The sequence below is a fragment of the Rhinopithecus bieti genome, unplaced genomic scaffold (genome assembly GCF_001698545.2).
Source record: "Rhinopithecus bieti isolate Rb0 unplaced genomic scaffold, ASM169854v2 scaffold_38691, whole genome shotgun sequence".
NCBI lineage: Eukaryota > Metazoa > Chordata > Mammalia > Primates > Cercopithecidae > Rhinopithecus > Rhinopithecus bieti.
This window is the reverse complement of record NW_016816690.1, coordinates 1,740,186-1,757,050: the sequence shown is the minus strand read 5'-3', so window position 1 is coordinate 1,757,050 and position 16,865 is coordinate 1,740,186. Positions and strand designations below refer to the sequence as shown.

Below are 16,865 nucleotides of genomic sequence, written 5' to 3'. Positions count from 1 at the left end.
GGAGATGGGGGTGAGAGGCCTGAGAGGCGCTGGTCCTTCCTGCCACAGCGGTCAGGGCTGCAGCAGGGCTGACAAGCAGTTTCCAAGGTCCCATCGCAAATGCTCACAAAGGGTGTGCTTGACTCCTCATATAATTCCATTTCCATTCCCAAGCAAGACTTGAGGGTACCCTCAGCAGGCAACACTCCCTCTGGCCAACAGAGCTTGGGATCTGCATTTTGACTCTGCCTTTAAGGCTTACTTGTGACCAATATTCAGCAAGTACCCCGAGCACCTGTGGTATGTCCAGCACTATCACCTAACCTCTCTGTGGGTCTACTCATCTCTTTCTACAGTATAGATTTGACCATATCACAGTGCACTGGGGTAACGATGGAGAGAAGTAGACCAGTTGCCTTTGTAGATCTCTTACTTGCCTTTGGGATTTGAGTCAGAGGTTCCCCCTGGAATACTCAACTCTTGAGGGGTTAGGATGAGGATGGGTGGGGACTGGAATGAGAATGACACTGAGGCTACTTCCGATAACAGCTGTGGTGACATGGAAGGAAGATTGGATTTGGAATTCCAGCCCTGCCTTCACTCACCTCTTGCTGCTCTGCTTGGGTGGCTAAGTGCTCAGAGTTCAAAAGGTGCATCTGTGATTCCTCAGGGATCCCATTGCAGATCAGCTCCCCGTCCCGAATGGCCGCGGGTGCAATGAGAGGGGGTGGAAACTGGTACTGAGATTTTATAGCATCGGGAACCTGTTCAGGATAGACAGGAGGAGGAAGGATAGGGAGATAGTTCCAACATGTCCAGTTGATTCTGCCCTGGTATGCTGTTCTGTCTGTGGTGCTGGTGCTCAAGGGACCATCCACTCTGGGGTCCACTGAGGAAAAGGAAGCTCAGAAATGGAAATAGCAGGTGGGACCTCCACTTTTCTTCATCAAGGTCTAAGGCCTGCAGAACACAGAAACCACTGCGTGCTGTCTTCTGCTTCAGCCTGAAAGGTGTAAGACTGGCAATGGACAGGGCTTCAGAGTGGTACTCTGGGTTCTTATTGCTCAGTGTCAAGTCTGGGGGTGGGTGAGCAGTCACTGAGACAGAAAAATGCTTGACATAAGGCCTGGCTCATGATAAGCACTCAATCAATGTTAGTTTCCTTCATTCATTCATTCACGACTCATGAAACAACTACAGACGTTTTTGTGCAACAAAAACAGAAGACACACTCTGAATCACACCATGTAAGACTGAAAGAGCCACACAAACAAAGAGTCATTCATACATTCAACCAACATTTATTGAGCACCTCCTGTGTCTAGGCACTCTTCCAAGTTCTAGAGATCCAGAGATGAATAAAACTTAAGACTTGCCCTCAAAAAGCTCACAGACTAGTGGGAAGATAAATACAGAAATATTATAACACAAGGTAATGGTTTCTAGAATAGAAACATGTCTAAGGTGCTATTAAAAACATAAAGAGTGCTTATTTTAGTTTGGGGGACAGGAATTTGGGATTAGGGACGATTTTATAGGAAGTCAGTATTTGAGTTGACACTTGGAAGTTGAGAAGGATCTTCCAGGCAGATAAAGGAAAAATAAGGGAGGGGGAGAAGCATGTAAGGCATAGAGATGTGATAGCCCTTTGTGGATTTGGAAAACATCCAGAGAACCAACAGATTTGGTGACAAAATCCTTATGGTAGACAAGGGAAAAAGAACTGAAAATGGTTCCCAGAATTTTGGTCTGAGGGAGTGAGTAGTGATCATTGTTATTTACTGTAATAGGAGACATAGGAGGCAGAGCAGATGTGGAGACAGAAGACTTTTGGTCTTAGGGAGGTTCATCCTGAGATATCTGTGGGATGGGCAAGCAGATATGAGTCTGGATATAAGGAGAAAGGCATGGAATATGGAGTTGAGAGTCATCACCATGGACTGGTGATGGCCTTAGCTGGTGCCAGGGGCTTTCTGAGATCACCTAGGAATGAGAGGAAGAGGAAAGGAACAGTGGACTAGTCTAAGGCTACCCCTGGGGAAGAGTGAAGGGCTAAGTGGAGGAGAAATTCACAACCAAGATACAAAGTTCTCAGCAGATTTTTCCTGAATTGCTAGAATCAAGCAGGAGAGAGCTGGGGTTCTTCACCAATGTTCTATGGTTCTACGGTCCTCATTTCATTCTCAAACCGTCCAAGTACAAAATGCTTTGCAGGTAACTCATGCCCTTTGAGTTTCCTCACTAGAGAAACACTTAAAAAGCGGGGAGGAGCACCATACAACGACAGGATTTTTATCAAGGTCTCCTGGCCTGTTCACTTCAACAGCCATGTTCTCTGACAAATCTATACGGTGAATTACACAGTCTGGATTACTTTTAGATCTGTTTCACTAAGATGAGGCATACTACCTTTAATATCATCCATCACCAAAATATTTGAATCTAGTTTTGGAAAATCTGTGCCTCCACTGACGTGTAAATATTTGCCCAGTTAAGTTTGTTACACAGTTTTCAACAGTTAGCATCTTGTTAGGGCTGATACCCAATGAAGGTAATGGCAGTGGTGTGACTAATTTTTTTTTTTTTGGAGACGGAGTCTTGCTCTGTCACCCAGGCTGGAGTGCAGTGGCGCGATCTCGGCTCACTGCAAGCTCCGCCTCCTGGGTTTACACCATTCTCCTGCCTCAGCCTCCCGAGTAGCTGGGACTACAGGTGCCCACCATCTCGCCCAGCTAGTTTTTTTTTTTGTATTTTTAGTAGAGACGGGGTTTCACCGTGTTAGCCAGGATGGTCTCGATCTCCTGACCTCGTGATCTGCCCGCCTCGGCCTCCCAAAGTGCTGGATTACAGGCTTGAGCCACCGCACCCGGCCTTTTTTTTTTTTTTTTTTTTGAACGGGGTCTCGGCTCTGGTCGCCCAGGGCTGGAGTTGCAAGTGGACCGGATCTCAACTCACTGCAAGCTCCGCCTCACGGGTCCACGAAGTCTTGCCTCTGTCGCCAGGCTGGAGTGGCAGTGGCCGGGTCTCAGCTCGCGTGGCAAGGCTCCGCCTCCCGGGTGTTAACGCCATTCTCCCACTGACCTCAGCTTCCGGAGTAGCTGGGAACTATAGGGCACGCCGCCACATCGCCCGGCTAGTTTTTTTGTATTTTTTAGTAGAGACGGGGTTTCACATGTTAGCCAGGGATGGTCTCGGATGTCTCCTGATCCTCGTGGATTCCGCCCGTTCTCGGCCTTCCAAAGTGCTGGGATACAGCGTGAGCCACCGCGCCCACCGATTTTTTTTTTTTTTTTTTTGAGACAGGTATCACTTCTTGTTGGTTCGGCTGAGTGCAATGGCGTGACCTCCGCTCACTGCACCCTCCCACCTCCCAGCGTTCTAATGATTCTCCTGCCTCAGTCTCCCGAGTAGCTGGGATCACAGGCATCTGCTACAATACCCGGCTAATGTTTTGTATTTTTAGTAGAGATGGGGTTTCACCATGCTGGTCAGGTTGGTTTCAAACTCCTGACCTCAGGTGATCCACCCGCCTGTTTCACCATGCTGGTCAGGTTGGTTTCGAACTCCTGACCTCAGGTGATCCACCTGCCTCGGCCTCCCAAAGTGCTGGGATTACAGGCGTGAGCCACCGCGGGTGATTCATTTTAAAGTGTGGCTGCCACCAAGTGGTCATACTTGAGAAGTGCTGGTTTCTGTTAGCACATAAGACTGTGGGATCATTTCAAAAGAGAAAAACAAGTTTGTATATGGGTATATAGTGTTGGGCCCTCTAGGTTAACTGAATGAGGGGACTGAATGGTTTAAAAACATCCTCACTACCACCAAATGCTTTTCAAGGGAAATTTTTCTGTCAGTCTCTGTAAACACACTGTGGTCAACGTCAAGTGCATATAAATGTTAGGTATTATTACAGCTATGCTACAATTTGGAGTATTGGTGATATATTAACAGCAGCCTGGAAAAACAGATTTAACTTTCCTTTAGATATTTTCCGCTTAAGTTCCTGAGCTGGGATTAGCTCTTCACCTTCCACGTGGCTCTTTCTGCTTAATCACCCCCACCTTTACCTTGCCTCGTGGACAGAGACCATCCAACAGAAACAGATAGAATGAGCATTAGGTGAGGGTGGCAGTAACAATGGAGCACATTTGGGTTTGGTGGGATGGGCTGAAGAGTGCTTATCCTTTGGAAAACTAGACACTGGTAGACTTCAAAGGCTAACTTGAGGTTTGGCCCTCATAATCCTGACCATCATCCCCAAGTATTAAAATGAAGGTCACATTCATTACTCACTAGACACCACAAACACATCTCTGGGGCTTCAGTTTCCCTGCCTGTAAAACCGGGACAGTGATCCTCTGTCTAACCCATGATGGCAGGCAGACCACCATCTTGCCTGTCCCTGATTGTGACTTACCTTCAAGCTTCTTCTTTTGACTGACTGGAGCACACGCCGGTTAGGGGGGTGCTTCTTGTGGATTCGGTTCAGGAAGTCCACTTTGACGACATGCTGCGAAATGGTGTCCTGGAAACGATCAAACACCTGGCACCGATTGCTCAGTGTCATATTCTTCTGGTTCAGCTAGGGACAAAGCAGACACAACCCTGTGGTGGGCCTCAAAAGGCACCTCCTGTCCCAGTTAACCCCATCCCCTGCGTTTAAAAACTAGAAGCCCTGAGGCCGGGCGCGGTGGCTCAAGCCTGTAATCCCAGCACTTTGGGAGGCCGAGACGGGCGGATCACGAGGTCAGGAGATCAAGACCATCCTGGCTAACATGGTGAAACCCCGTCTCTACTAAAATACAAAAAAAAAACTAGCCGGGCGACCCGGCGGGCGCCTGTAGTCCCAGCTACTCGGGAGGCTGAGACAGGAGAATGGCGTGAACCCGGGAGGCGGAGCTTGCAGTGAGCTGAGATCCGGCCACTGCACTCCAGCCTGGGCGACAGAGCGAGACTCCGTCTCAAAAAAAAAAAAAAAAAAAAAAAAAAAACTAGAAGCCCTTGGCCACATGGGTTCCCTCAATTAGGGACCAGGATGTCAGCACTCTTGTCAGAGAGCAAGGGAACATGGACGAGACTTCCTACTTAGCCCTGCCCAGTACAGTGGAAGAAAGCCAGTATGTTCCTGCTCCCTAGAGAGCCTTAAGGAAGGCAGGAGAAATCAAGCAAGAAGTGCCCTTCCAAATTCAGCCTCTGACAGTCTTCTGTTCCAGCTCAGAGAAGCCTTTGCAGGGTCCTCTAATAGCAGCACAGGTTTCAGAGGAGACATATGCTTTGACCCTTAAAGAGATCCAGACTCCCTTCCCAGTAAGGGCCTCTCTCACAGGAAAAGCAGGACTGTGTTCTACATAGGAGCTTGGCTGACAACTGGGTCAGAACCAGAACTCTGTGTGCTCTGCTCTATTCCTACTCCATGGTACCAAGGAGCGTAAGTTAACCCATCTTGATATCAATCTTCCTCTACTGGAAGGGAAAACCCTGGATTGCTCTTAGAGGCCAAAGGGAGAAAAGAAAGAAGAGTTTCTGCAATAATATACAGAAGGTATACAGAAATTATGCCGCTTTTCCTCTTCTACATCTGGGCCCCTACATTTTAATTCAAAAGAAAGGACCTGTTGTGGCAGCTTCCTAATTCATAAATCAGGAAAAACCTTTCAGTGGCTAGTAAAAATGTAACCAACTAAGAAGTTGTCAACTGCTAGAAAGCTGCTCTTTAAGTTTCATATTTGGGTAAACTGCTTATGGTCATTTTATTTCGGTTCATCAGGAAGCAAAACAAGACAAGGAGAGATACAAGGAAGCAAAACAAGACTAGATTTTCCTCCTAGAAAAATTTTTGAGTGGCATGAGTCAAAAGAACACAAAGTAACTCTTCTCTTCCATGTGTGCAAATCTTTAACCGAGTGCAAATCTTTAACGGAGGTTCCTCTCAGTGTAAGGTCAGCAGCACATTGCCATGAATGCCAACGGTCATTCCATGGTTATCATCATTTGACAATGTCTTAAGCAGTAGCCCTTTTAATCTGGAAGGTTGCTCTTATGAGGGAGCTCCTCCTTCTCAAATCCTCTCCCATTCAATCTTGTGAGTGACTGTTCTAACTGCCTATAAAGAGATGTCCTAAACTTATTTTGGAGATAGCAAGTGACAGCTCTGTTCTAGCCTCAGTCTGGAAAATAAACCCAAGACTCTTGGAAGATAAAGCAATAGGAACCTTCACACCATTATTCATTCAACAGCTTATTTACTGAACTTCATTTGGTGCCTGGGACACATGTACCCCAGACAGCCAACGATTTATTTCCTTAAGGTTGGATCTAATATACTCCCCTTTTAGGGCTGTAACATCAACTGCTTAATTCTCTCTAGGAGAAGTCACTTACAAACAGCAAAGCACTAGTGAGTTAAGTCTGTGTGGGTAGCCGAAACAAAACATTGTGAGAAAAAGCATAGCTGAAATATGTCAAATATTTGGTAAATATGTGGTAAACTTGGCACCAAGCTGACCTTAATAGGCTTTCTACTAATCAGTCCACGCTCCAGCTATGCCTGTTGAGGACTGAATGGACATTGCTGTGCTTACCACTACATGTTCGATGTGATTTGGACACATCCATCTGCCCAGGGGCATGGCAGTGAGCGGCGGCTCGAGGCAGTCCATGTGAAACAGGAGAGGGCAATAGTCACACTGGATGAGAGGAGCCACGCGGCAACTCCTGCAAAATAGAGATGTAGGCCATTTCTGTGGCAAGAAAAGGAAAATTCAAACTAACTCTTGACCTGTGGAATAGCCTTGTCTTCTTAATCCTAACATTCTCCCACATCTTCCTCCAGTGATTCAGTTACACTCATGATTAGAAAGATGGATGGGGCTGGCACGATGGCTCACGCCTAATCCCTGCACTCTGGGAGGCCGAGGTAGGCGGATCACCTGAGGTTAGGAGATCGAGACTAGCCTGACCAACACGGGAAACCCTGTCTCTACTAAAAATACAAAAAATTAGCCGGGCGTGGTGGTGGGCGCCTGTAATCCCAGCTACTCGGGAGGCTGAGGCAGGAGAATCGCTTGAACCCAGGAGGCCAGAGGTTGCAGCAAGCCAAGATGGCACCACTGCACTCCAGCCTGGGTTACAGAGCAAGACTCTATCTTAAAATAAAAAAAAAAAAAAAAAAAAAAAAAAAAAGCCAGATGGATGGATTTGGGGGCTCCCATTAGGTTCTCCATTATTCTCTTTTCTAAGAAGAATGTGTCTTGTGGGAAAGTGAATGTTTAGTTGGAGTACAGAGCAGGGATGATCAATGTTCAGTACTCACTGGGGGAAAACAGTGAACTCTGCTCTGATCTTCCTACTTCTTAAAAGAGAGAGGCTACTTCATTAAAAAATCACTAGCAACCTTTCTGGAGTCTTAACTATAGCAAGCAAATATTTATCTTCTGTATGAAGCACTCAGCAGAACTGACAATTAGAGGTGTGCTGGAAAGATGATTTTGTAATATATTCATGTAAGCAGGGTTCAAGGGAGGAGGACTAAGCAAATTACAACTACGATTTGTAACTACAATACTTCTGGGGTCCCCAAGATGCACTGGAGCCACAGTTTGTCCTGCCTCAGAGTTCTGCCACTCTGCTATCTAGTTCCCTTTCCCTATAGCTTTTGCTGTGAAATATTTCTTTTTGATAGTTACTTTCTCTTACTACTCTGCTCTGACCATAATACAGTACTTCTAACAGACCTAAGCCAACAAGTCCAGCTTCAGTAACTGAAGCAGCTGGTTTCTGTCAAAGAGATCCTGTTTGGAGGAAACCTGTGTCCCAGACTGGGGCAGCCCTAGGGGCTTTTGGAAGTTATCCAGTCCAATATACACTATCATAGATCCTTATACTACTTTTAAACTTATCTTTAGTGATTCAAGTTAATGTTTAGTTTAAGTCCAACTCCTCTCGTTCTAGTGTCTAAACACAGTTTTTTTGAGATGGAGTCTCATTCTGTCACCAGGCTAGAGTGCAGTGGCACGTGACCTCAGCTCACTGCAACCTCCGCCTCCCGGGTTCAAGTGATTCTCCTGCCTCAGCCTCTGGAGCAGCTGGGACTACAGGCGCTATGCCACCATGCCCAGCTAATTTTTGTATTTTTAGTAGAGATGGAATTTCACCATGTTGGCCAGGATGGTCTTGATCTCCTGACCTCGTGATCCGCCCGCCTCGGCCTCCCAAAGTGCTGGGATTACAGGCGTAATTGTTTTTGTTTTTAAAATACAGGGTCTCGCTCTGTTGTCCAGGCTAGAGTGCAGTGGCATGATCACAGTTTAGCCTCCAGGGCTAATCTGCTTAAGCCTCCCGAGTAGCTGGGACTACAGGTGCGTATCACCATACTACCTGGCTCATTAAAAAAAAATTTTTTTTTGTAGAGACACGGTTTCACTGTGTTGTCCAGGCTGATCTCAAGTTCCCAGGTTCAAACAATCTGACTGCCTTGGCCTCCCAAATTGCTGAGATTACAGGCATGAGCCACCGTGCTCGGCCTCAACACAGTTCACAGTACTCTTATACTGTGATTCTTCAGAAAATATGTTGTTAACACATACACATTAAAGGCTCTCATCAGTCCATTAGTCAGTCTCCGTTTACTCATACTATCCGAATATGGGCTGTTCCCATTTAACATACCTGGTCTGGAAGAGGTGATGAGAGAAAAAGTATCATTTGCTAAGTATGAGAAAGAGCCCCTTAGTATGAAAGAAAATACCTGTTACACGTGAAGCAGACTTTGACCGGTAAGGGAACGAGACCATTGTGATCTAATTCATGCTGTGTCTTCTTAACATTTTTCCCTGTTGTTTCCTCCTTTCTTCTCCTCTTGCTAGAACCTAGAAAAGAAAGTGATGGTGCTGAGCTATCCCTGGCTTCTGAGTTCCTAGCCTGCAATATGGAAACAACATTAAGTGACAAAAATGGATCTTAAGCATGTGCCATGACCTAGGCGTGGATTTCTCTCTAAGGCCCTGGGATTGATTTTAAGTTAGAAAAAAGAATGAGAAAGGAAGAAAAAAAAGAGACTAATACATAAGTCAGAATCAGAAGTCATCTGTTCTATGGCAGAAACACATCTAACTGTTTTGCAAACATAAAACGGTCAGAAATGCTAGGTTAGATACTGGTAACCTAAGAAATGTAAATGTCCAAGTCATGTAGTCAACAAGGACTATTCTGTGGAGTTGGCCTGCAACCTTGAACTACTGGGCTCAAGCAACCTTCCTGCCTTAGCCTCCATATTAGCCAGGACTACAGGTGTGGGCCACCAAACTCAGCTAACTTTTTTATTTTTATTTTTTGAGAGACAGGGTCTCATCATGTTGCCCAGACTGGTCTCCAATTCCTGGTCTCAAGCGATCTTCCTGTCTTGATCTCTCAAAGTACCAAGATTACAGGTGTGAGCCACCACACCTGGCCCACATTTTCATAAAAATCAGAGAAGCTTTGATTCCATATGCATTCTTCTTAAGTCTACCAATTTCACTTTCTCTGGGAGGAAAAAGTAAGACCTAGAAGCTTTACGGTATCAAGAAGCCAGGACTTAAAAAAAAAAAGAAAAAAGAATGGAGGACAATTTGGCAATATCTATCAAAACTATAAATGCATAGTTTTGACCCAGCAATTTTATTGTCCTATAGATATAGTCACACATCTATACATGTATACAATAATGTATTTACAAAGTTATTCACTGAAACACTACCAGTAGTAACAAAAGATTTGGAACCTAAATGTCCATTAATAGAAAATTGGTTAAATAAATAATCACGTATCTGTATAATGAACTACTATGAAACCATTAAAAAAAGTGAGAAGGCCAGGTGCAGTGGCTCATGCCTATAATCCCAGCACTTTGGGAGCCTCCAAAGCAGGAGGATCATGTGAGCACAGTTGGAGACCAGCCCTGGCAGCATTGTGAGACCCTGTCTCTATAAAAAATATAAAAATTAGCTGGGTGTGGTGGTGTGCACCTGTGGTCCCAGCTACTTGGGAGGCTGAGGTGGGAGGATTACTTGAGCTGTGGTCATACCACTGCACCACAGTGCAGTGCAGCCTGGGTGACAGAGCAAGACTGTTTCAAAAAAAAAAAAAAAAAACTATATTAATATAAAAAGACTTCAAGAAAATATTTTAAAGTGAAAACAACAACAAAAAAAGCAAGATGTAGAATGGGTTACCTAGTATGTTACTTAAGGGGAAATTAATCAGCATATATCTGTATTTGCTTTTACATGCACAAAGAAATTTGAGAAGAATCAACCAGTGGTTACCTGTGAAGAGCAGGAAGGTGGAAAGTAGGCAAATGGCAGATGGGTGGGAGGGAAATTTTCATTGTAGCCCTTAATATTTTTTGATGTTTGAACCATGTGAATGTATAATATACATCTATCTATCTATCTATCTATCTATCTATCTATCTATATTTTTAAAGATAATTCTGGGGCCAGGTGTGGTGACTCACACCTGTAATCCCAGCACTTTGGGAGGTCGAGGTGGGTGGATCACCTGAGGTCAGGAGTTCAAGACCAGCCTGACCAACATGGTGAAATCCCATCTCTATTAAAAATACAAAAATTAGCCAGGCATGGTGGCATGCGCCTATAGTCCCAGCTACTTGGAAGGCTGAGGCACGAGAATTGCTTGAACCTGGGAGGCGGAGGTTGCAGTGAACTGAGATCGCACCACTGCACTCCAGCCTCAGTGACAAAGTGAGACTCTTTCTCAAAAAAAAAAAAAAAGGAAAAGATAATTCTGGGGCGGGGTAGGAAAGGAGTTCAGAAACTGAGAAAATGGAAAACTGAGTAAGCTCTGTAATGGCTAAGACCTTCAAAGATCTCTCCAAGCAGAACCAGAAACAGGAACCCAAGACAGTAGCTACATGAACAGTGACTCCACAGGCAGCACTGCTTTTGTGCTGGTCCTTCGGGGAAACTGGGGTTGGGGAGGGATATGATGATGGTTTGGCTGACCTGGTAGTGCAGTGGTACAAGTCAGTTCATTGGGCAACTGAAATTGGGTGGGGTTCCGCTCCATGGCGGCAGCAATCAGCAGCTCAAAGGGCCGCCTCAGCTGGGGCTGCACATAGTCTGGCTCCGCTGCTACTGGTTCCTCATCCACGTCAATGATGTCTTCGTCGACATCATTCTGCTCAGAGGTGGGGGTCTCTGTGCTGGCGTTGGATGTGGGCGTGCCAGGCCTGCTGGCTCTCCTTTCCAGGATCCGAGCATGGGCAATGGCCTTTAGTTCAGTTTTGCCGGCCGATCTGTCCAACAAGTCAGTGTCACTGCTGGGGGATGTAGTCCGTTTGCCAGATTTGTCCACCAGTCCATTGACATGACCAAGCTCCTTTTTCTGCTCTCGTTTCTGTGCAAATGAACAGGTGGGCCGATCATGAAAAGTACCATGAAACAAAGAGATGGGTGCTACAAAGTCCTGGTAGACCACTAACCAAAACTGTAAAAGGCCTTCACATATGACAGACTCATCTACCTGGTGACTTGGAACACTGGTCTGTTAAAGTTGACACAACTATAATTGAACTAAAGCTGACAAAACTGTTGCATCAGAGAATCACCAAAAAGCATGGAAAGTTAGGAATAACTATACAAAATATATATCATTAACACTAATTCATCATATGACATACAACATCTATAAAGTATAGGGTAAAGGGCTAAAAAGGTAACACAGTGAGAATAAATTTAGTGAGACTAATAGTAAAAATCAATGGGCCAGGCACAGTGGCTCATGTCTGTAATCCCAGCACTTTGGGAGGCTGAGGTGGGCAGATCACCTGGGGTCAGGAGTCCAAGACCAGCCTGGCCAACATGGTGAAACCCCGTCTCTACTAAAAACACAAAAATCAGTTGGGTGTGGTGGCACACGGCTGTAATTCCAGCTACTCAGGAGGCTGAGGCAGGAGCATCGCTTGAACCTGGGAGGAAGAGGTTGCAGTGAGCTGAGATTGCGCCACTGCATTCCAGCTTGGGCAACAGAGCAAGATTCCATCTCAAAAAAAAAAAAAAAAAATGAGATCACTATAGAGCCTCCTGACCTCCTGAATGGTTTTAAAAACTTTGCTCAAAATAAGTGACACTTATTAGAAAGTGAGGAAATGGAAAAAGATTAAGTGTACTCAGTAGGACTGGATATCTATCTGATAGAACATTTTCTTCCAGGACTCCAAATAGAGTGGTCAAATGAAGGTTTAACACTGATCTCCAGGTAGGAGACCTGTGATCTTGTCCTACTTCTGCCACTGATTCCCTCTGACCTTGTGGTGACTCATGCTGGTGGGCAAGAATTTCTTCATCTGTAAAATGAGACAGAAAAATCTTTCTCCTTCTCCTCTCAGGGATATGGTAGAGGGAGGTAAAAAGGGTCATATATATGAAAGAGATAATTTGGAGTTGGAGTAGGACCTAGTGCTTCCACTACGAATCATGATAGGACCTGAATGTCAGGAGCTGATGAAGGCCAGAGGATGTATTATTTCAGTTCACTTCAGTGTAAATACAGGGGGCCAAAGGGGAGCAGTGCTGGTGATGGTGGAAAAGGCAGACTTGGCACTGGTAGGCAAAGAGGTCCATGTGAAAGGTAAGAGGCATCTTAGGAGAAGTGCCCTGTTAGAAAAGGGCATACTATAATCCCCAACAAGTAGCTCTGCTCCTAGAAAACTGATGAAGACGTAACAGAGGTTTGGAATGAGAGAATTTGGTTTAAATATTGGTTCTGTCAATTCCTTTGAGTCCTTGGGAAAGTTAATCTACATTTTTGAGCCTCCGTTTCTTCCTTTCTAAAATGGAAATCTACTGCCAGCATTCGGTATCCATCTATGGCTGGATGAATAGATAATGGGATAACATAATTAAAACACCTGCCATACAAACTAACATAGTATTTCCTTTTCTCCACCCTCTTTACCTCTTTTCCTTCAGCTCCCCTAAACCTTTTCAGGTCCAGCTTTTTTGAGTGGCAAGTTTGAGAGGGCTCTTAGCTGGCAGGTGCCTCTAACTGGCCCTGCTCTTACCTAATTAGGGATGCACAGGAAAGGATCTTGGAAGGTGGAGAGGCTGGAAGATAGCTTGGTTTATGGAGAAATTTAACCACAGCTGTGGTTAGGTGGTTGACTTGGCTTTGGCTTGCTTTTTAATATGAACCCTTATGCACATATTTGAAAAATAATGTCTGCTTGTTTACTTTCTTTCTTAAAGGCTGAAACTGTTACACACATAAACCACAACCTGAATCATCTCATCCTGTTTCTGCAACCAAGGAAGTCATCATTCATTGTGACATCACGTTCGGGGACCAGGCAAATAGAGGTGAGGTCACAACATAGGAAAGTTGCTTGGTGTATAATTAGTGTGGGGAGCACAGGGGGGTGGATTACAATGCACAAATTCTAATCCATAGCCTATAATTTGAGGGTTGGGTCAATCATAATCTGGGTGCAAGCACACCTACTTCCTTTTTTAATAAGGGAGAATATAGCTTTTGTTGCCCACAAGAGTTCTGAAAGTAGAAAATAATAAACCATATTCTTGAAGCCAGTACTGAATTATCAAAGCTGAAGGACAGGAAGCTAAAGAAAGATTAGGCAACTTGGGGTACAAATGGGTTCAAAATCCTCTCCGTCAGTATGACAAGTCTCTGGATACCAGTGACTTATTTGCCTTGGGGTGACAGAAAACTCCATTTTCCATCAGGCTGGAGAAGCAGCCTTCGTTCTTCAGTCATGGATAAGGCTGCCACATTCAGGCCACTTATTAGGAGGTTAACAAGAAGATAAGACTACTCCTGTCACTAGTGACTAAACATGGCTCAGTAAGTTAACACACCTCTTCTGCCCATTTCAGCAGCCCATGTTTGGATTTTTAGGCCCTACTGGATTCCAAACAGTCACCATGGGAAGAGTGGGGTGATTCCAGGGCTGGAAGAGACAAGAAGAAGGGACAAGAATGCCTTCAGGGCTAGGTCGTCTTAGCTCTAGCATATCAGTGCTCTGGATCAGGCTTTCTGGACAGTCTTCAGAAAGCAGCATTATTACCTTTCGGCGAACAGTGCACCGGTGACACATCCACTCTCCAGGAGGTAACATTTCTTCACTCAGTGGAGGGTTACTGTGGGGAACAGACAAGGGCAAGACTAAGTAACTAGCCCTTTGAGGCAGTAGGAAAAGCCTAGCTAGGTTTTCATGTTCGTAAACTCCTATTGTGGACAGGTCTGCAGGACTGCTAGGGTTGTCTCCTCCTTCAAAATGCCTAAGTCAGCATCACTCATAATAACCTAAGGAGTGAGCATCCCTTCCCACGCCTCAGAGGCAGAAGTCAAATCCAGAGCTATTAACACTGGGTTTGTAGGGAAAGGTATAATAAAATAACTGAGAGGTCCTCCACACTGTTTTCTTTTTTTTTTTTTTTGAGACGGAGTCTCGCTCTGTCGCCCGGGCTGGATTGCAGTGGCCGGATCTCAGCTCACTGCAAGCTCCGCCTCCCAAGTTTACGCCATTCTCCTGCCTCAGCCTCCTGAGTAGCTGGGACTACAGGCGCCCGCCACCTCGCCCGGCTGGTTTTTTGTATTTTTTTAGTAGAGACGGGCTTTCACCGTGTTAGCTAGGATGGTCTCGATCTCCTGACCTCGTGATCCGCCCGTCTCGGCCTCCCAAAGTGCTGGGATTACAGGCTTGAGCCACCGCGCCCGGCCCACACTGTTTTCTTAAAGCCTGTTAGTGTAGGGCCAAGCTTTTCTAACTGCTGTTCAAAGCCCTGTCACATGGTCCCATTCCATCTTCCCAGACCCCTTCAGGTGCTCTTCCCACTAATCAAATGGAAGACTTCCTATTTCTTCCTCTAGAATACCCTTCCTTTAGAAAGCTATGCCTGTCAAAACTCTATTCATCCTTTCATATCTGTCTCAATCAGCTGTGATGGATTAAAGACAACTGCAAATTATTTGCTCTGCCTCCCATCCACAGGTAGTCCCTTTCCCTCCTCTTGAATTGTGCTTGTCTTATGACTTGCTTTGATCACAGAATGCAGCAGAGGTGACAATGTTGCAACTTCCAAAGCTGGGCCTTAAGAGATCTGCAGATTCTACTTTTTAAAAAATATGCTTGGAAAGTTCCATCTTAGAGCCCTGCTGTCATGCTATGAGAGAGGACATGGAGGAGACAAGGTATTCCAATCAACAGTTTTGGGTCGGGCGTGGTGACTCACACCTGGAATCCCAGCACTTTGGGAGGCTGAGGCTGGTGGATCACTTGAGGTCAGGAGTTCAAGATCAGCCTGGCCAACATGGCAAAACCCCATCTCTACTAAAAATATAAAAATTAGTCAGGTATGGTGGCACATGCCTGTAATCCCAGCTATTTGGGAGGCTGAGGCAGAAGAAGTGCTTGAACCTGGGAGGTGGAGGTTACAGTGAGCCAAGATCACACCACTGCACTCTAGCCTGGGCAACAGAGCGAAACTCCATCTTGAGAAAACAAAAAACAAAAAAACAGCTTCAGCTGAACTCCAAGCCAACACACAGCAGCAACTACTGCTATGTGAGTGAGTCATGGTATGTGACATACCAGTTCAGTGAAGCCTCCAAATTACTGCAGTCCCAGCCAGCATCATGTGAAACAGAAAAGCCACCCAGCAGAGCCCAGGCAACCCTCAGAACTGTGAGAGATAATAACGAGTTTCTGTACCAGGCCACTGAGTTTTGGTGTAGTCTGTCATGCAACAATAGATAACCAAACAGCTTTTCCATGAGTTCATATTACTCCTGTATCTTGGACCTCTTACTGCATGGTTTAGCTCTCTTTTGGCACTTCTCATGCTTTGCCCATTTCAGTAGTTCTCTTATTTATTTTATTAGAGGGACTAGGACAATGATTGGATCTCTTCCCTTCTCGTATCTTTATAATATAGAGGTTGTGCACACAGCAGATCACCTGAGATCAGAAGTTCGAGACCAGTCTGGCTAACATGGTGAAACCCCATCTCTACTAAAAATACAAAAATTAGCTGGGTGTGGTGGTGGGCACCTGTAATCCCAGCTACTTGGGAGGCTGAGGTAGGAGAATCCTTTGAACGCAGGAGGTAGAAGTTGCAGTAAGCTGAGATTACATCATTGCATTCCAGCCTGGGCAACAAGAGCGAAACTCCATCTCAAAATAAACAAATGAACAAACAAACAAGCAAAAAACAGGCCAGGCATGATGGCTTAAGCCTGTAATCCCAGCACTTTGGGAGGCCAAGGCAGGCAGAACACGAAGTCAGGAGTTTGAGAACAGCCTGGCCAACATGGTGAAATCTTGTCTCTACCAATAATACAAAAATTAGCTGGGGGTGGTGGCGCGCACCTGTAGTCCCAGCTACTCAGGAGGCTGAGGCAGGAGAATGGCTTGAACCTGGGAAGCAGAGGTTGCAGTGAGCCGAGACAGTGCCACTGCGCTCCAGCCTGGGCGACAGAGCAAGACTCCGTCTCAAAAACAAAAAACAAAACAGACTACATCTGTGCTTAAGAAATTCCTATCTTTGATGCCAGGCACAGTGGCTCACGCCTGTAATCCCAGCACTTTGGGAGGTGGAGGCGGGTGGATCACCTGAGGTCGAGAGTTCAAGACCAGCCTGACCAACATGGAGAAACCCCATATCTACTAAAAATACAAAATTAGCTGGGCATGGTGGCACACACCTGTAATCCCAGCTACTCGGGAGGCTGAGCCCAGGAGAACCGCTTGAACCGAGGGGTCGGAGATTACGCTGAGCCGAGATCATGCCATTACACTCCAGCCTGGGCAACAAGAGTGAAACTCTGTCTCAAAAAAAAAAAAAAAAAAAAAAAAAAAAAAAAAAATC

The 16,865-nt window shown here is 45.5% G+C and overlaps 1 protein-coding gene across 1 annotated transcript in view; it reads right to left on the bottom strand.

The window, feature by feature from the left end:
- The window catches only part of PHF12 (PHD finger protein 12), a 52,210-nt gene that overhangs the window by 8,026 nt on the left and 27,319 nt on the right, over positions 1-16,865 (bottom strand). Inside the window, 6 exon segments of the mRNA XM_017855073.1 lie at positions 585-743; positions 4,397-4,561; positions 6,561-6,693; positions 8,726-8,846; positions 10,983-11,376; positions 14,063-14,135. Of these exon segments, the coding sequence (XP_017710562.1) occupies positions 585-743; positions 4,397-4,561; positions 6,561-6,693; positions 8,726-8,846; positions 10,983-11,376; positions 14,063-14,135 (1,045 nt within the window).